Genomic DNA, 21,007 nt, shown 5'->3' on the forward strand with positions numbered 1-21,007 from the left:
CCCCCAGCCAAACTCTCCAACAAAAATGACGACACATAAAAGTAGACTTCTAATTCTTGGCATATTACTAACTCTGGTTCTAAACCACTTGCATGGATCCATTTTATGTTCCCTATGACAATGTTCTCACTCCTCCTTGTCTCTGGCCTTATTACTTATTTTCCTGACTATAGATATAATGAATCCTGGGGCCAAATACCCACCAATACTTTTGTATCTTTGGCATTTGTTTTATGTTGCTAATACAATCGGAGTTAGCTTCCTTGGGTAAGCAGCTTTTGATCAAGTTGAGCATCTGGACCATGGACCTCAAGGGCAGATTCTCATTAGAGAATTTTCTAAGCTTACATTGACAACTGTCAAAATGCCTTCTCTAAAATCATGATGCTCTTTTGTTCATATACCTAACTGCTTTGGGTTGCCTATAAGGTTAAGTTTAAATTATTTTCTTATCTAAAGTCTTTCCAAAGTCACATTTAATGTATATATTGCTATTAGATTTTTTATGTTTAAATTGTAGTTTTGTTAATTAGAATATAAGCACTTTGAAATCAAGGAAAATGTCTTATTCATCTTTATATCACAGTTTTAAGGCAACAGAAGTATAATTGTACATACATAGTACATAGTTTTTGATTAATAAAATTACTACCACAGACCTTTCCCTAGTAAGTGTTTTGACCTATTTTTATTTTTGGCTTTTAGAAAATCTGATGTAATTAGAAGTAGTGTGAGATCATTCAGGTTTTCCTTTGAGCTGTTTTCTTATCCACATATTTTCTCTTATTCCTCCAAATATGTTAGCTCACAGGATAGAGAATTCATTTTTCTATGTCCTTCTTTTATATCTGTTATACCTGTTTTTTTTGTAGTATTCACAACCAAAAATAAATAAAATTCATTTGTTTATTGAACACAAAAAATTAAACTTGGACTTTCTAAGCATTTATATCACAAAAAAAGGGGCTGTAATGGTGGAAATAAAAGCAAAAATAAATTAGTGGTTTTTCTAAAAATAAATGCCTTACTTGAGTTATCAGATCAACTTACACAACATCATTCAGCTCTAGTCTGGTGTCTGGAGATGGGTTAATCAGGATGTAGGAGAGTGTACTTTGATGATCATTCATTTCATCTAGAAGATAAATAAATACCATTTGTTAACCTACAGAAAATTACAGTAATTATTGTAGAGCATCTTATCTTCAAACCATATAGCTGTTAATGAGAACTTGCAATAGTTTTGTCCACAGCACTATTGTATATAACTTTGACTATTTTCAAATTCCTATCATTGGAAATATCTGACGGGTACTTATTGATGATAAAAATAAAGCATCTAATTCTATTCGCAACAAACACAGTTACATTCTACCCTTTAAGCTGTTACAATGAAAAGGCACTACTATTAATAAATAACTAGGTGAGATGTTTACTTGATTTATTATGTCTTATCAATTATAAAAAATAACTGTAAAAGCTATCCCAGGAAAAAATATGCATATGGGAAATTCTGTGAAACATCATCTAATGGCATTGTACATAGAAAACACAATAGAAATGTATCCAAAAAGCTCAAAGTCCTTAAATATGTATGCCTTTGTATATCACATGTCTGATATAAACCATTCTAATGTGTTTTTTCAGAATGCAAAGAATCCTTTGGAAGAGAATTAACTGTAAGGTGAAAGTGAAGTGTACTACTGAGTCATTTTTCCCCCTAAAACAATATATATGTTTAAAATAAAAGGCCACAACCTTTAAATTGTGTCAGTTCCCTCTGAAGGCATCTTAAGGCTTCAAGTGTGGAGAGTTGACTTAGCGTGATAGGACAATGAAAGGAAAATAGCTTTGGGAACTCAATGTTTTAGCTGTCAAGGCTATGATAAGATGTAAATGCAAAGCTACGTGGACACATACTTCAATAAACATTAATTTTCCAAGGATAAAGTTTTACATTGTGAAGGTATTGTTTTCAATTCTGCTCTAGAGCCCCAGTATCCTTTGAGCCACTTCTGCTGCAGACAAGCATGGCTCCTGAAAGATGTACTAGACTCTGCAGTTTGATCCAAAATCTGAGTATATTTCATACCAGTAGAGATCTATCAATACTCAAATAACTGCATAAAATTAAAGGTCTTTTTAGGCCAATATAGCTGACCCTGATTATTAATTGCACTTGAAAATATATATTATTTTCATAATATAATGCCTAACAGTGTGTTCATCTAACTAGAAACCTATCACTTAAATGTGAAAGACTTAATATTTTCATTTATGATATTTCAAGTTGATATACAATATGCCTTATTTTTAAAGTCTATAAAATAGGAATCCTTCTCTTACAAGGAACGAAAACTACAGTATAAGTGAACCCACCATAAGTTTGCTAGTAAAATTATTATGGTCATAAGATCATTGAAATAATATTCAAATAAAGGAATATATTCAGCTCTGTAACTCTGGGGTAGACAGGAGGAGTTTTCCATAGGAATAAATTTGTCAGACAAACTAGAGAAAGCCCAGTGAAACCTGAATAATAATATTTTAGCATAAATATGTCCCAAATACTGCAAGTGACATACTTATACTAAAATATTATTTGTTGCTTATCTGAAATTCAAATTTAACCGTTAATCCTATATTTTTATAAGCCCAACCTGTCAATTATACCTACGGGTAGAGGGCTAACTTAACCAGCTGGAGCTTGGAATTTCAATGTGTATATAATGATAAGCATACTCCAAATAAGGTACTCCAACTCAAAGCATATTTTACTAGCAGGAGATTCCCAGGAACATTTTTCTATATAAAAAGAAATTTTGATTTATGTATGTTTTTTGAGAAATTTTCCCCTTGTGTGAATTTCCACAACTGCTTGATGAAGGGACAGAGGTTACTCAGCAGTGAATTTTGGAGCAAAGCATAATGCTCTGAAATATAATAGGTCTGCTAGAAAACCTTCATGTCATTCAGTTATGTATAACTCAATTTCTTACAGAACAGCAGCGTTATCAAATTTTCTTATATAAACAATGAATATTGTTGAGCAGTGGCATTAGAAGGAAAACAATTTTAACAAATGACTTTTGTCAATGTTGATACCCAAACTTTTTCCTTATTAACATGCTGTTATACTCATTTTTGGTTCTGTAATAAAGTCAAAATTTATTGGTGACTTGATTTGCCTGTTATAAATGTACGACTGTTCAGATAACTGAACTTCACAGCAGTAGGTAGAACTATTGTGTCATGGACTCCAGGAACTGGAGCAAACGTTTTGCTAATGTGTTCAGTTCAATGATTCCATATGGTTTATACAGAGATAGGAGTTACATCACAATCAGAGTTCATTGTTTTTGGTTTTTTTCCTCTTCTACAATTAACTGACTCTTCCTCCATGTTCGGTTAAGAGAAGTGCTGAGTTTAAAGACATTTTCTCCTTCTCATTCATGACTGCCTTGCTGTACAGTTAGTTAATTCTGATCTGCTTGTTCTCTGCCATGCTGCTTTATTGAGAAGTCATGCAGTTCATTCTCTCTCTTTGTAATTTTAAGAATTAGAAAGCAAGGTTTTTAAAGCCCATCATGGTCACGTATCAAAACCACAGTCAACTATCTAGTTTTATCAGCCATAATCTGGTATTTTCCTGTTAGATCATTCCCATGTTTATTTTTTAGTTATTGCTGAACTCTGGAGAAGAAAGTGTGATAGGTTTACTGGATCTTTAAGACCCTATCATTACCATTATCACTGATGGTGGCAAAGACATAAGTGGATTCAATGAGGCTCTTTACCAAAAATATACTATATTTAGTGAATAAAATAAATTTGCTTTGGAAAATTTGTCTCAGGAACCAGAATCAAGATGAACCTATTCAGTATGCTCCTGGTATGTAATCTCTGACCTTGGCAAAATAAAAAGCACACTATGATTAAAGTTGTTTCATTGAAATTATTATTTCATCATTGATAAAATTATCTTAATGAAACCATTGTGCTTGTGAAAAATTGAAAATAAAGCACTAGTATGTTCAAAACTTTAAAAGAAATTCCATAGAGTCAAATTCAATAATTGCTAGTAGTATTTACCAAGAAATTTATTTAGCTACATTAACTAGCATATGCATTATTCAATCCAAATCTTCATAGAGCAAATATTCTCCTTAGAAATATTTCATATAAACAGGTAATATTAGAAAATAAACTAAATTACACTCCTTTGTCTTTACAAAATAATTTAGTAAGTGCAGTTCCACATGCATGAGTTTTATTTTTTCTGGTTTGGTTTGGTTTTTAAAATTTTCCTGTTGAAGTATTTCAAAGAGCTCTTTTATAAAAGGTGAATAAAATTTGTTAAGAAAGAAATTTAAATCTTACATTTGTAGGTTTTATTGAATAATACTTCCAAAAACACATATCCATTATGTGTTGTTTAATCAGAGAAACATTTGAAATAACACAAAGGTATCACTGAGAGACTCAAATGAGAGGGCCTGCCTGGAAATCCTGGCTTCCCTCATCACTCACGCTGAGACCTTAGGCAGACCGCTTAATTCCTTTTACTCTCTCTGGGCTGTTTCCTCACCTATAAATGGGGTTAACAATAGTGCTATCTCATAAGTCATTGTTACAATTAAATTTTAAATGAATAATAAATAAAATTTAAAATATATTAACGTAAACATAGTAATCAGTACCCAATTCGTACCAAGTGATATATAACACTTCCTATTAATATTGTAGCAGGCAAAAAATAATCAGACTTGTAAATAATTGTATACATAGTTTGATATGAAGGTGTTGGCATGCAAAGAATGGGGGAAAAAACGTTCAGAAAAGATAACAGCAAATGGGAAAGGCTGAGATGGATGAGTTTAAGTTGCCAAAAGCAGCTGAGTCCTCAAGTGAGCAAAGAGGAGGTTAACTGGAGATGATGCTGAAAGGCGAGCCAAAACCAGATCCCACAGACTTTGACCACAAGTTTGAATATTATTGTAAACGCAATGGGCAGCCACTGAAAGGTCTTAAGGATGGGAGATTTGGTGGCATGGTCTGATTTCTGATTTACTGGGTCACCTTGGCTGTTCTGTGGAAAATGAAGTTTGGAGGCTCAATTCTAGATATGGGAATAGTGCTCCAGTCCCCCACCCCCACATCGAATATCGACATCTAGAGCTACTGTGCATCTGCGGTGAAAAGAAGTTGATCAATAAATGCTAGTTTCTTCAAAATACTATGACAGCTACTTTATATTATATTAAGTTATGTGAGCCAAATCTACATATATTGTCTGCAAAGTAAGGAAAATGGGTACACTAATTTTTAAATAGAACATCAATCACACTTTCAAATTATGTGTTCTGTATGTTTTCAGGTAAACTACTTCTGAATTTAAAACTATGACTCTAGTTGATAATCCTAAAATGTAAATAAATACACTACAGAAGTCTAAAAGGTTTTGGGAAGACCATATTATCAAATTTTTCAATTTAACAATAGGACATACTGCTTTAAATTTAGATACTTTACCTGCAATAGTATCTAAAGGTAAAGAAAAATATGTCAAATATATTATTTGAACAATATAAAAATAAGTATATAGCATGTTTTCCAATTTTATAGCTATCCTATAGTACTTTTATATGATTTACAGGACACATTTTTATAACTTGATAATCATAATTCACCACATGACATTTATTTTTTTGTTCTTTAGTTTAGTTATGTAATAATGTTAAGTGGTAAGATTAAAGTCATAAATAATTCTAAATCTGGTGATACAGCAAAGAACAAGATAGGCAACTCTTGCCTTCAAGGACACTTTTAGCAATTTTCTTGAAAAGCAGCATACTATGTAATAAAATCTTCAGTATAGGAGTCAGGAATCTTAATTATAGGTTTACCTATAACTAAAAGTTTACTGTAAATTTTCCATGTGATTTCAGCATATCACTTGAGTCATTTAGGTTAACCATCATTGTTCTGCTTATCTCACAGAATTTTTGGTAAAACAAAATAGCAAATTCACTAATGCCAACTACACTTTGAATGACTTTTGAAAAATGCATACGGTAGTGCAATCTCTACCATAATTGTGATACAGTGCCAATTCTCCAGTGCCAAAAAGTTCTCTCGATACAGTGCCAATTCTCCAGTGCCAAAAAGTTCTCTCCTGCCCTTTTTCAATCAATTCTTTTCACCCCAACCCCTAGTAAATCACTGATTTCTAGGAATAATCATGATTCTAGGAGTCATACAGTATTTTTCTGGGCAACTATCTTCCCCTTCTCATAATTTTTGTCAGGCATCCATGTTATTGCACAGACCTACTTTGATATTCCTATAGCCACTCCAGTTTTCTCAGGATTTGTGACTGCATGTGATTCTACTTTTGACCTATTTGTTTATTTAAATTTCAAGTGGGTTTCTTATAGACACTGTAGAATTAGGTCTTGCTTCTTTTAATCCCATCTGATAGCTCCTGCCTTTCAATTCAAAAGTTTAATCCATTTATATTTAACATAAATATCAATGTAGCTGAGTTTAAATCTACCATCTTGAAAGCTCTGTTTCACTTGTCCCTTATGTTCTTTGCTCCTTTTTCTTCTTTCTGTGCCATATTTGGATTAATTGAGTTTTTAAAATTTATACACATTTTTCTTATTTACACTGCTGTTTACTATTATAGCTCTTTGATGTAGCTGTTTTATAGTTTCTTTGGGTCATAGGATGCAAAATCTTTTTTTCTGTGAAGGGCCAGATGGTAAATATTTCAGACTCTTTGGGCTATATGATGTCTGGTATGTTGTAGTTTGCTGTCTCATGTTTCAGGGTTTACGATATACAGCTTTAACTTATCAGTAGTTACTTTTAAATAATATGCCACCTCACATGTAGTGTAACAACCTTATTGCATTATATTTCTACTTCTTCCCTCCTAGTATTTGTTATTGTCATACATTTTGTTTCTATATATGTTATAAAACTCACAATGTTACAGCAAGTTACATCCAAACAAAATTTAAAAAAAGAAAAATATCTATATTTACCTAAATATTACCATTTCTTTTATTTAGATCTAAATTTCTACCTGGCATCAGTTTTCTTCTATCTTACAAACTTCTTTTAACATTTTTTCATTGTGCAGATCTAATGCTGACAAATTCTCTCAGCTTTTGCTTGTCTAAAACTTTTTATTTGTTTTTGTTTTAGCTAAAGATATTACTTTGTATAAAGTTTTATGTAGACTCTTTTTTTCAGTACTCTGAAGGTGTTTTTCTATTGTGCTTTGGTTTGCAAAGTTTCTGACAAGTCTGCTGCCATTTGTTCCCCTTCAGAAAGTTATCTTTTCCTCTGGCTCCATTTGAGGTGTTTTAGTATTAGTTTTTAGCAATTTTGTATACCATATCATATAATATTTTTGTTATATTTATATTCCTTGAGTTTTCCCTGAGCTTTGTAGATTTGAATAGAGTTCCCACCAAATTTGGAAAATTTTGGTCATTATTTCTTCAAATATCCATTCTCTTGTCTCCTTCTGGGACTCTTATTAAATGACTGCTTGATATTGCCTCACCAGTAACTAATACTCTATTTTTCACAAGGCTCTCCCTTACCCCCACATTCTGTTTAGATAGTCTATTGCTATGGCTTTATATTCATTGATATTTTCTTCTTCAATAACTATTGTAATGTTAATCCCATCCAGTGCTGTCATACCGTGGAGCTATCAGTTCCAAAAACCAACACAGTAAAGCAAATATTGCATTAAAGTGAATCAAATAAATTTTTTGGTTTCTCAGTTCATATAAAAAGTTATGTTTACATTATAGTTAAGACTATTAAAGTGTGCGATAACATTATGTCTGAAAAAACAAAGTACATAATTAAAAATCCTTTATTCTAAAAAATGATAACCATCATTTGAACTTTCAGTGAGTCATAACCACTGATCACAGGTCACCATAACAAATATAGTAACAATGAAAAAGTTTGAAACATTGCAAGAATTACCAAAATGCAACAAAAAAAACACAAAGTGAGCAAATTCTGTTGGAAAAGTCGTGCTGATAGACATTCAATACAGGGTGCCACAAACGTTTTATTTGTAAGAAATGCAGTGTCTGTGAAGTGCAATATTATAAGATATGCCTGTATGCATTTCTTTTTGAATCCTGCGCTATGAATTCTGACCTGTAGGAAGTTTGGCATGGTCTCTTTCATATCTTCAATTTCTCTCCTTATCATGTTCCTGTTTTAATCTACCATCTTGAACTGTAGACCAAATAATAATTACTTTAGTATTTGTATTTTCTGTATCTGTTTGATACAGAAAAATCTGTTGATTTTTCTAGTTATATAGGTCATAATTTTTTTTTCTCTGGGGTCTACCTACTTGATTTCAAGCCTGTAACAGACTTAACTCAGTTGATTCCCTTTCCTCAGGGAACAAAGATACACAGGTTTTCTTTTGTCCAGTTTCTGTGCACAACTGATTTATATTTCTTCTAGTTATTTATATTGAGAGCATTGGCAGTTATCATAATTGGAAGTTTTGTCTTATCTTAATCCATTTAGAAAGCTTATTTTTTGCTCTTCTTTGACCATACACAACCCATAAAAAATGTTGAAAATAAAAATTTCACTCAAGCAATTAATCTTTTTCTCAATGAAAAAAGTATTTTATTTTATTCAAATTGGCCACATTTTTCTTACACATATGCCAAAACACAATATTTGAATTTCTAATTATAGGTGAAATATATGTATATTTAAGTACAATTGAATTAATGAAGGTATTAAATTATGTAAAATATTGATATGATAAAAAATTAATACTCTAAGGAGGATGCAATAGAGCTCCATTAAAAAATACTTTAGAGCTTAAATTTAGGGAGATATGGAAAATTCATTGCCCAAATATTTTTATTTGCTATAAATCAGCAATACCCCCTTTGAAAGCTTCATTACTTTATTTATTTAAAAAACCATGAGTTTGTTTTCTTCTGTTCTCATTCTATGTAGAGAAGAAGATGTAACAAACCATGTATGTATCCTGTTTTGATTGCTTTATCAGGAGCATGCATCATTTCTGAAAATACAGAATAACATAAAATCATCCATTTTCTGGGAATCTGTCCTGGCAGAATATTGATTGTATGTATCAATATTATTATATTTAGAAAAGGTATGTAGCATACCTCAAAATACAATAAAAATACAGTGTCAATTTCTTTTGAAATAATAAATTGCTGATGAAGTCATTACAGTGATCTCAGATATTAGATTATTCTTCTGTGCCATATTTGGATTAATTGAGTTTTTAAAATTTATACACATTCTATTTTATTTACAATACTAATGTTGCACATTAGTATTGTACTAAATGTTATACAACATTCTAGAAGAAATACCTAGCTATGGTGCCTTTTCCTTCTTTGGTATTTTGTTTTAGGATAAAATTGTGTTTAATATTATACAAGGAAAAGGAACTTGATTTTTTGTTAACAAGGGACTTGGAATTTTTATTAAAAATTTATATGAAAATTATCAATAGTTTATTAAAATCTGAAAATAAAAGTTGGTGGTGTTACTGTCACTTCCACTACTACCACATTTATCATAGGTTTGGGTGGTTTGGGTGGGAATAACAATCCTTTCTCATTCATTGTGCTTATTTCCTTCCCGTAAGAAAGAGAATGACTGAGAGTTAAGTCAGCATGTTAGTTGTAAAAACAGTTCTTGGTTAATTTATCCTTTATTTTAAGCAAATTGTAAATTTACTTTACAAAGAAACTAACTTTCCAGAGGAGGTAATGAAAGGTAGTTGTAGTTACCTCCTTGTCATTTAAAAGGATTTCTTCTTTTCTTTTTCTTTTTAGTGAATGTGAAAGCCATTCTGAATAGATTATTGAACAATAATGCATTATTAATAAAAAAACTATAATTATTCACATTTGAGGTATAGTTTATAGATTGAAATATCTTTTTCCAGATATGTTCTATTATTTCACAGCACACCCCTTTGGGGAGACTTCATTATCCTTATTTTATGGTTGAAGTACATGAAGTTCAGAGAGATAGTAACTTGCCCAAGAATGCACAGCTAGTTAGTGTATAATGCCATGAACTTTTAGGTGAATGTTTTTAAAAGTATATGGAAGAAATTCCCTTAAAAATTTAAATGGAAAGCAAAGCGAATTTGTAGATTGACACTTTAGTTCCTAAAACATGCAGGTCCTCAAATTCCATCTCCCGAACCTTGTGTAGAGATGTGTTCCAAAAATTAATTTTTTTTAGATCTAGAAAATAATATCAGGCATATAATGTGTGTTATGTAATATCCTCAGCAGGGTGTGAAACAGCAGAAAAAATCATATTTCTGCAGCAAATGTTCATGCATAAACATACTGATTAATTCAAACTAACCTATAGAAACAGGCCTTATATCAGGAAATGTTAAAAAACTTATCCTATGGTTTTTGAAGAGTCAGGATAAAACATGTCACCAATTGATAGCATATCATTGTACGGCACATCCTTTGGTAATTCAGTTCTAGACACTTCAATCTTTTGTTCTTAAAAGAATACTTCTTCCCTAAACATTCCAGAAATGTGAGTATTTTCTAGAGTTTTCTTCTAGTCTTTCATCTGGGGTTATTTCATCTATCCCTATTGTGGTAATTAAAACCTATATTCTCATGACTCTCAAGTCTATATAAATATCTCATTTCTATTTCTTAAGCACCAAACAGCAGAAATACAGCCTCTTATGTAACATCACCCATTAGAAGTCTTCTAGGAACTCAAACAAAATTTATTATCTTCAACCCAATGTATTCATTTTAAGCTCAGTGAATGTTACCACCATACATTTAGTTGTTCAAACTAAAGCCTTCAAAAGTCATCTTTTAACTTTTCCCTTTTAGTCTCCCTTATGTTTTATATCCAGTAAATCAAAAGTAATCTGTTTATCCTTTTGGAGCAAGCCAGAGCCACTCAGAAAAAGTCAGATTAGAATAAAGTCAGATTAGAATTTGTGGTTAATTCAATCATCATGCATTGGGTATAAAGCACTTAACATTTTTCACCTATAAAACACTATAAAATATTGACAATCATGTAGGAAGAGCATGTGGTGTTGTGGAAACATAAAAAGATATAGAGTCAAGTACTAACTCAAGTATATTAAGCTAGGTGACTCAAGTAAATCATTTATATTTGAGACTGTTTTCTCATCTGTAAGCACTCCATCTGCTCACACATTCAATGTGACCTGGGCTCCTATATGTCAGGAAATGTGTGATTTTTGAGAATACAAAGATGAAAAGATGAGCAAGGCACTCCCTTTCCTTTAAGGGAGGAAGGAAAACATGCAAAATAATAATTGTTTTAAAGTGTGCATCCTCAGTGGAGACAGGACTGCCTCCAAGGGTGCAAAATTTGTTCTTGTTTTTTTTCAGATGGACAAAAAAAAACCCTCCTACTTTTTATGTATAAGGCACAGATGTACAGTACCTAAAAAGATATGTGGTAGATCTGTGGTGCTAAATGAATGCCACTCCTGGGTTAAACACATTAATCTTCATTATCCCTTTTGTCCACACAAAAAGGTATGTACCATATACATATTATTTCCATTTCATAGTGATAAATTGACTTCACAGGGTAAACAATTCAATAAATTTACTGGCTGGCCCTAGATTATAAGTTCCACAAATGCAGAAGTCTTGCCTGAACAGGTCATTGTTTTATTCCCAGTACCTAGAACAGTTCCTGGTACTGAGAGGGCAGCCCAATAATACCTATTTGATGGGTGAATTATCTTAAATTAGGAATACGTGGGGAAGTCCAGAAGCCCATGATGTGTTAGATTCTGAATCCTGTTTTCATAATCTTTTACGTTATTAGAGGTAATCAATACATGGCTTTAGAATGGGTTAATAGATCTAGGATAGAGAGATGGACAGAGGAAAAAATATGGAAGAAAAGAGAAAGTGAAAGGTGGACAATATCCGTTCTTCCTTTCTGTAAGAGTTAGTGTGAGAAACCAACATGTTTACACATAAAAAACAAACCATAGAAAGTAACTGAATGCAAGGTACCTGGTAGAAGTTTCATTAGCAAAAACATAATATGTTCCCTGGTGATTTTTCCATGCAGTCAGTTCATGCATTTTTGTGTCTCTTAGAATCAAACTGTTATCTGCCACCTCTTACAGGACCAGCCTGGGGTTATAATGTTTATGAAATATAGCTGGAACTTGGATGAACATTTACTAGAACTTTTCAAAAAAGAAAAAGTAACTGAGTAATAACTAACAGAAGTACATAAAAATATAGGACGGAAGTTCTTTAAAAAATATCATAATCAATGTCATTAAATAGGCAAGAAGCTATTAATATTTTTAAATGAAGATCATTTTTTTCTTTTAATTTGATTCCTAATAGGATCTGTGTGGTTATATTAAAATTATTGGTCATGGATGAGTCTGTACTACATATGTGAAATATAATTATTAATTTCAATTACATATGAAATTCTGACTCATTTTAACTGTACATCTTTGAACAAGGTCTTTAACCTCGGAGCTTCAAATTTTTGACAGGTAAATGGGACACCTATGCAATTTGAGTTATAAGGAATAATGAGAAAATATGCATAAAACACCTAGCATAGTTCCTGGAATAGAGTAGGTACTCAATAAATATGTTTCCTTTTCTAGTTCGAAGAACACAGCTTCTCTGTAACTCTGCATTCAATATTAAAATTTCTTCCTATTGTTTCAAGCTGAGATATTAATAATAAAGATTAGATGGAGCAAATATCAAATTAATTAATTTTATCCGTAACCTGAATGATTCTGAGATTTCAGCTTCTAGTTTACCTGCTTTATATACATGTATATAACAAAACAAAATATCTTATCATTCTGTTTTCCTTTAAGTTGATTAAATTTCTTTTTTAAATAACATTCATACAGTAATAAATGATGTATTTTAAAATTATCTTTGCATTTTTTATTTAAGCTGTGCTATGTTGTCTATACTGCAACTATAGATCAAAATAGAACCCTAACAAGTATCAAGAGGGATCTACACTGTATGAAATCAAGCACTAATTGAGCTTCAAATTAGAGCTTCTGAAGACGTTTTGTTTCTGCACCACAAGAAACTAAACAAATTTTATAGGAACATTTTGGTTCATCTGACGCTTGACACATTTAGTTACTTATTAATGCCTCAAATTCATTTCATTCCAGGCCTTAGAATAAGATGAGGTTTATGGAAGGATTTAAAAGAGACTGGAGCCAGACTGGATATAAATCTCAGCGATACTATTAGCAAGTTAATTTATATTTAAAATATAAGAGCTTTGTGAAAATTAAAATTAAGATAATTCAAGTAATAGGTTCAGCACAGTGCCTAGAGAAATAAGCAAATATTTAAAATTTTTAGCACTTCATAATTTTCTGTAGGATATTAGATATGTCGCTAGTTCCTTCAAACCGACCTGCGAAGCAAAAATGTGACTTTTGACTTACTAAGTTAGAAACAACTATGCAATGGCTAAAGGCAAGAAATCACAAGTCCATATCGTGCAATATTTTTAAAGAGCATACCATATCCCACTGTAGAAAGACCCAGGTGTTTCATTCTATTGTTCACAAGTTCAGCAAGCTCCTGTCTTTCTGACCTCCTGTAGAGGTTCAGTCGCTGCTGGGTCATTTTCTCAGCGGTTTTACCAGAGTGTTTGGGACCTTTTCTGCTCAGTCTCCGGGCCCACTGCATGCTCTTCCTCCGCAGCAGGGGGTGGTCGGACTGGTCGCTGCACATGGAGTTGCGGTGGTTGCTTCGGTGATGACCTTGCTCTTTGGGGTCCTTGGTGTCTTCCCACTCTTCTACACTAATAGATATTTGAGACTGTAAAGGAAATAGACATCGAAAATCAGATTTTAGAAATAAATGTAGCCTGGAGTTATGCTAATAGTTTTTGCTAGTATCCTGGGATACTTATATATCTCAGGAGCGTTTTCACAGTATGAGCAAAATTCAAATCATTGATACTAATTTTCTGTTACTAAAAATATTATTAGAAAATACGTTTTTCTGAACTGATATATAAGCCAGATAAAATATCTTCGCATTCTCCAATATGTTTTTATGAAAGGATTTAGTTTAATGCATCAAAGTTATCCTGAGACTGCTAGCAAGGAGTGGTTTGAAGCCACAAACAAAAAAACCTGGATATTTTATAACTTTATTCAAATAAAGTCTATGTAATGGATTTTTCTAAATCTACCACAAGGGTTTCACATGAAATTTAAATAGAGGTTATGAACATTGGTTTATATGGAAATCAGTCATGTGTGTAAAGGTATTGAAATTACTGCTCTTTCTAAAGATGGCTTTGGAATGAACTTTATAAAATGTGAATTTTTTTATCCTCATGACCCAGAAGAAAACAACAGGCACTTTTTGTTTAATTCATGCATTAATTATTCACCATATAAAATGTTTTTGATTAAAATATTAAAACATTTCAGGAACTGTTCTCCATATTTTAAGTGATAATGTGTTGTTAAATTAATATTTCACGATGTATCCTAGAATCACAAATAAAGTAGGCTCTTCTCCATAGGAGGAAAAAACAATGGACTCATAAGTCTATTCTGATTTACTCTTTTGCCTCTAAATCCAATTTTAAAGTAAGAAGCTTACCTTTGATTATAGGCCCTTAATAAAGAAAAGCTTCCTGTTTCAAAATTGTTGCTTCTCATAACAGGAAGTGATATGAAATGCAATATTGATCCAAGCAGAAAACCCTACTTCCTAAAAGCGTGCACATGCAAACCAACAGCTTCCTGATTTTCACTGCATGTTAAAGCAGCATTCACGAATCTGCTAACTGGGTTTCCCTCCTATGGAGGAAAGTTTGAGCTTCAGCTATAACATGCGCATGTTGCTAGCTTTCAAAGTAATCGAATTTAAATTATCAACTTAAGTAAGGTCAATAGGCAGATCTAATAAAATCCTTTGAAAGTGAATATAAATTATGGAAGCTCAGTTCAAGGCCTTACATACAATTCCCAGTGGCAAGCTATGAAATTATGTCACACTTAAATTCAATGAGAAATATAAATATTCATCCATATTTGTTTCAAAACAGTACTGAATCAGAAAATAACAAAAATAATTTTTTAACCTTCATAGCTTCATGAAAAGAAAATTTCCATTTAAAAATTTTAGATAACTTTTTTAACTGTATAATTTAAGTTAGAATTATTAGCATTTAATACCATGATTTGGCAACAATGGATACCTGTATAAACACTGTATTCTAATCTCACCTACTTGATACTATACTAAAAATCCTCTCTGTGGAAGCAAACTACATAAGCCCTTGAGTGAGTAATATAAGCCACCAGTATCAATCTTTGTTCCATAGTTTCAGTTTATAAACACTTCGTAACAAAAATGAAAACAATTTAGTTCATTCATATTTAGATACATGGCTTGAAAAGTCTGTTAATGACAATCTTACATTTATTTGAAGTGATCTTTCTAGTCATATGTCCCTGTAATAGTTCGTTTTCTACAAATAGGTGAAATTAGTAATCTTGCCAGACCAAATAAATACTGAAGATATTATGCTCACATAATATCACATGTTGTAAAGTCGCAGAACCAAAAGCTAACAAATATTTTAGGGGAGATATTAGGACTCGCTTATTTTCCAAGCAGGGGATGAAACATTATTTGTCTTGATGAATTTTTTAAAAAATTATGTGTACTGAGAATTGCATCAGGTATACATCTAAAATATGAACTGATGCCTATGTATATATTTGCTAAAGAACACTATCATTTTGATCAGTTTAAATTCCCCATGGAGGGGAACATCATGATTTATGCATAAAATCCATAGGAATAACAAGGCCTTGTCAATAATTAAATAAAATAGGTTACATCTCTTTGTATATTTCAGTTTAACTACAGACAAAAGGAATTGGAAGGATTTGGGGGTTAATTTTAAAAAATCTAAAGTGACAACATAAAGCTCTGTTTCCACGACAAAAGTGCTTAACCCTTATATAAAATGAGAATTATAAAACCCTTCTTCTACCTCATAGAAATGCTGTAGAAAATTCATGCAGTACATTAGTGTAAAAAAAAGTTTGTTCACTGTAAACTTCCACATATATCCTATTAAGAATGATTAATCCCAATGGGCCTGTATGTTTTAAAAGAAGGCCCATTTATATACTTTCCTTTTGTCATTTCATTATCTTGTAACTCTACTGTGTCCTGAACATGATATCATGATCAAGTGGGAATAGCACAATGCTGGAATACATAAGAATACCTTTATTGTAGGACCTTTTCCTGAACTTAGAGTCAGAGTGACAGAGTGGTTTAAAGCAAGAGTTCTGACAGATCTGGATCTAAACAGTTTATACCACTTACCAGCTATTTCTTGGTTATGTAACTTAAGTCCTTTAAGATTATCCCATTTCCCTATCTGAAAAATGGTAATTATGTTTTACTTTGTCCAAAGTGTTCTTCTATAGATATTTAAGAGATAATAAATGAAAAGTGCATAATATACACATGCTTAATAAATGTTAGTCTCAACACATGCTTAATAAATATTAGTTAATATTATAGCTCATGATCCTGTGTGAAAAGACAGTAAACAGGGAGAAAAGAAAGATAAATAATTAAAAGGGGTTATGCAAAAGTGAAAAATGGTTATGAAAAAATGGCTCCCCAACATTTTCAGAGGTAGTTTTTCCTATCAGCAACTATATTTTACAAGCAATCAAGGTGATATAAAAAAAATTCTTGGGGGTAACATTTCCTCAGTTAAAGTTTTATGACTCTGAAGAAAAGATATGTATTTAAGTGTAAGTGAAGATGTCTTATGCTGCACTGCTTCTACAAATTTTTCTTTACCATATTTGTGAATAATGGGAAGACTCTAGTTTGACTTTTTTGTACTCACATTGTCAGAAGCCTAATCATTAACTTGAAAAATCAAGATTAATACTAATGTTTATGAGAATGAAGAAAGATATTGGCATATTGTTATGGTCTAATCTGAGTATCTGTGTCATCTCAAAATTCATATGTTAAAATCCTAACCCCCAGGGATAATGGAGTATTTGGGAGGTGATTAGGTCATGAGGCTGGACTCTTCATGAATGGGACTAGTGTCCTTCTAACACCCCATAGAGCTCCCGAGTGCCTTTCCCCATGCAAGGATAAACCAGAAGAGGGTCCTCGCTTGATCGTGCTGCTACACCGCTCTCAGATTTCCAGCCTCCAGAACCCCAGCCATGCATTTCTGTTATCTATGAGCTATGCAGCCTGTGGTATTTTGCTGTTGCAGCCCAAATGGACTAAGACACATATTTTGTATGAAATGCTTCTGATACCATATTTATATAGTTACAAGGAAATGAAAAATTCCTATGGTTGCTCCTAAAATTTTCTTATAAAAAAGTTATCATTTTATTAAAGTTATATTACTTTTCAAATGCTTATCAAATAATATGACTGAAAAAAAAGCTAAAATACTTCTTCACAAAAATAAGAACTGAATACTTTTAAATGAGAAAATGTTTCTTATGCCTAAAAAGCTTAATTATTTTCACTGTTTTCAGACAGGTAGAAAGTGTCAGATTCACAAAATATATCAAACATCCTTTTCCACACTCTCCACACACACACATTGAAATGATGCAATTCAGCTTCTCCATTTCATGGATTTTATTCATGTCATAGGTTGCGGAGAATCTGTAGAACAAAGCGGTATTTTAAAGTAGGTCAGTTCACCCAGTACTTTGAAAATAAGTATTTATAGTCTCTATTCATGACTCCCTTAGAGTAGTTTTATAGTAAACTTATAAATGGTGCTGACTTATGATGGAAGATATTCTGAACTGCTTCTAAAGAACACAGAGGAAAATGAAATCACTGAAGATATGTTACTTTATTTTGTAAAAGAATTACTATCTATTGGTTTTCCTGAAAGGAAGGTTAAATTTTAAGAATATGTGAGAGATCATCTAAATTTAAATCCACATGTACCTTGGCTGTTTTGGGTCCCATGGAAATTTATTTTTTATTAAAAAAAATCCACAGAAAGATGTTTCTTCATTTTCCATAAAGGCCCATTTTAGTAAGTTCATTTAGTCTGTGACTAAGAAGAGATAAAAATAACTAGTTACATTTTATTTAGATGTATATGTTCAACATATTTTCAGAATCACAGAGATAATTAGAGAATAAGCAATATTGTAGTCTAAAAAATTCCTAATTTGGAATCAAATGTGAAGTTATATTTTTAATCATTCAGGCTAATACCTCATGACTTTAAGGAAAAAAAAACGAGTTTCTCGAAAAACAGTGATAATACTACTTAGGCTGGTTTTCCTAATAAAAATAAAAATAAGAATCTGGTAGTAAAACTGATGTGAATTCTAAAGCTAAATAGTTACTCAAAAATTCAGTTTCAAAGAATAGCTTTTTTAAAGCTAATCATTTGGTGGAATAACAAAAATTATTTCAATCTTTTTTTTTTATTATATTCCTTAACTAAAAATAAGATATTACATTTACATTTTCTCTTAGGTATATTTCATCTATGATTCTATGAATACAAGGTTGACTTACAGTAGATGGAACCTCCACTAACTCACCATTTCGATCCATAACTTCACAAGTCAAAATTTAATGTTATGTCCAAATGAAAAATTATTCCAGCTTATTTTGAGATCATGTTAGATAATCTACAAACACATGCTATTAGCTTCCCACTGCTGTCAAACAGAGCGCATCTTCCTTTCCTCCACTCTTTTCTTCTCTCTCTCTCCTATTTAGCACCTACCTTTCTATTATTATCCCTTAAAGAAAATCAAACCTAGTTACTATTATATTTCTGAATTAAATGTCCTTTTTAATTATTTGTTTCTTCTACATATACACATTAAGTTGCATAATTATACATCCTTGGTGACTTGATTTTGTGGTGTGCATGTGGTTTGTGTGCGTCTAATTAAATCTTTGCTTTTTGTAGTCTCTGTAGAATTTTAAACTTAGCTTATTTATTGTCTTGATATTATTTCTCACATTTTTGGTTATTTTTTTCCCTGAGTTTTCAAAGCTATCATTCAGAAATAATTAATGTACAGAGGTTTCAATTGTCATAATGCTAGCATAAACCCAGAATATCTAACTTTTTTCTTCCCTCTTTATATTCTTGAATCCCATCCTTGGAGTCACTAACTATGGAAAACCATTACGGCAGCTCTCATCCGAGCACAGCACCAATCCCACCGCACCCAAGACATGCGCAACACACACACGCACACTCATAATCCTTTTCTCTTTTCCAGTATTTGAGAACCACTGCCTGAAAGCATATGCCAGTTATGGATAAATGAGTCTGTGCAAAGGAAATTTCTATTATATATGCCTGAATTAAAGAACAGATACAATGATGTAAGATTTGGCAGATACAAATTTTCACAGTATTATGTAAAGAATAAAACAGCTTCACTGACCAAAGTATACTATTGTTTACAGATCACCACTCCCTTATGAAGACCTAAATGAATTAGTTCAAACTTTATAGTTTTCCATTTAGTTCTAATTTTGTAAATTCTATGAGCCACTCAACAAGGACCTGTGACTGAAGTCTTAATTTGCTTCCCATGACAGTGCAAAGTAAAAGAAAGACGTCCGTGCAGTTTAAGATTTTGAGTGGAGGGAAGCGCATGACTCTGTAGGTGAGTTCAGTCAAACAGATTGGATGCATTTAAATAGCTTCTGGCTATTAAGCATGCCACTGAGATTATTATTAAGTTAAAGTTTATAAATAATGTAAGAAATGCTTTCCTGAGGTTGGAAATTAACAAAATAAGAATCAGGGATAGAAAATATTTTCCAAAGAATTATAAAATAAAGTAAGAAAAAGATTCAAGAATAAAATTTCTGTAAGAAAGAAAATGAAAGGAAATTATAGATGAGCTTAGACTCATGGTGTATGTGTGTGGTAAGTGTATATAAATTAAAATGTATTTAAGATTACAAGGTATTTATACAAGTTATAGGAATGTTACTATTATTTTATTTATAAATTTAAGTGTATTGATACAAAGTTTTCTAAGGCAGCATCATCCACTCAAAAATAATAAAGCAGTGAAAAACAATGAAATATGTACTCTGTGCACTTTGCTACAGAATTGTTTGCCATTAGCTGTCTTAACACATTCCTGCCTTTTTTCTAACATGTGAAGTGATACTAACATGTTCCCCTACCTCAGTCTGCTATATGCTGAAAATAGACCATCTTCACACACAACTAGAAAAAGAAAGAGCCAACATTTTAATCCAGATCATCCAGTACTAAGTCCAGGGATCATTTGGTCGGGCAAAATAGCTCCATAAATTATTTATACAAGGAACAGAGACAATAGGACTGTCAATAAAGAATGGCTAGATTATAGAGTAGTTTAAAATCTAACATCAAGAAATTTGACTTGATATAACAGGTATCAAAGTATATGCATCCTGTATCATGTGAAGAAACTAAGGAAAATGATTATTAATCTATCTGTACTATGAAACACATTGAAGGGAAGACAATTTAGATATAGTAAATCCACCAAGAAGTATTACATTTGAGAACAGACATGAAATTTCCATGTCAGCTTTCTGAAGTTTACATTAAACATTTATTGAATGCCTCCTATTTTAGTGGTGAGAATTTTTTTGTGTGTATTTACTGATACATTCCAAGCATCTAAATGAGTGTATCTAGTGCCTAGTATACTCAATATTCATATTTCTGGTAGACAATAAGATGGAAAGGATCATGCAGATAATTAGCTTATTCTTCATTTTTAGGAATTAAAACAACTAGGGCAGAAAACAAAACTTGCCATCATCAATACAGAACACAGAGATAATCATGGAAACAACAAAGTACAATGAATGTT

General features: G+C 31.8%; 1 protein-coding gene across 6 annotated transcripts in view; it reads right to left on the reverse strand.

The window, feature by feature from the left end:
• KCNT2 (potassium sodium-activated channel subfamily T member 2) overlaps positions 1–21,007 on the reverse strand; it is a 451,692-nt gene that overhangs the window by 9,487 nt on the left and 421,198 nt on the right. For 5 of the 6 annotated variants that reach the window (XM_073221980.1, XM_073221978.1, XM_073221982.1 and 2 more), the window contains 2 exons: positions 13,625–13,925; positions 1,051–1,135 (listed from right to left, as the gene is read on the reverse strand). In XM_073221980.1, coding sequence (XP_073078081.1) covers positions 1,051–1,135; positions 13,625–13,925 — 386 coding nt within the window. Of the gene's footprint in view, positions 1–1,050; positions 1,136–13,624; positions 13,926–21,007 lie in introns of those variants that run through there. The other variant, XR_012125235.1, reaches the window with a different exon arrangement.

Source organism: Manis javanica, chromosome 14 (assembly GCF_040802235.1).
Source record: "Manis javanica isolate MJ-LG chromosome 14, MJ_LKY, whole genome shotgun sequence".
NCBI classification, from domain to species: Eukaryota; Metazoa; Chordata; class Mammalia; order Pholidota; family Manidae; genus Manis; species Manis javanica.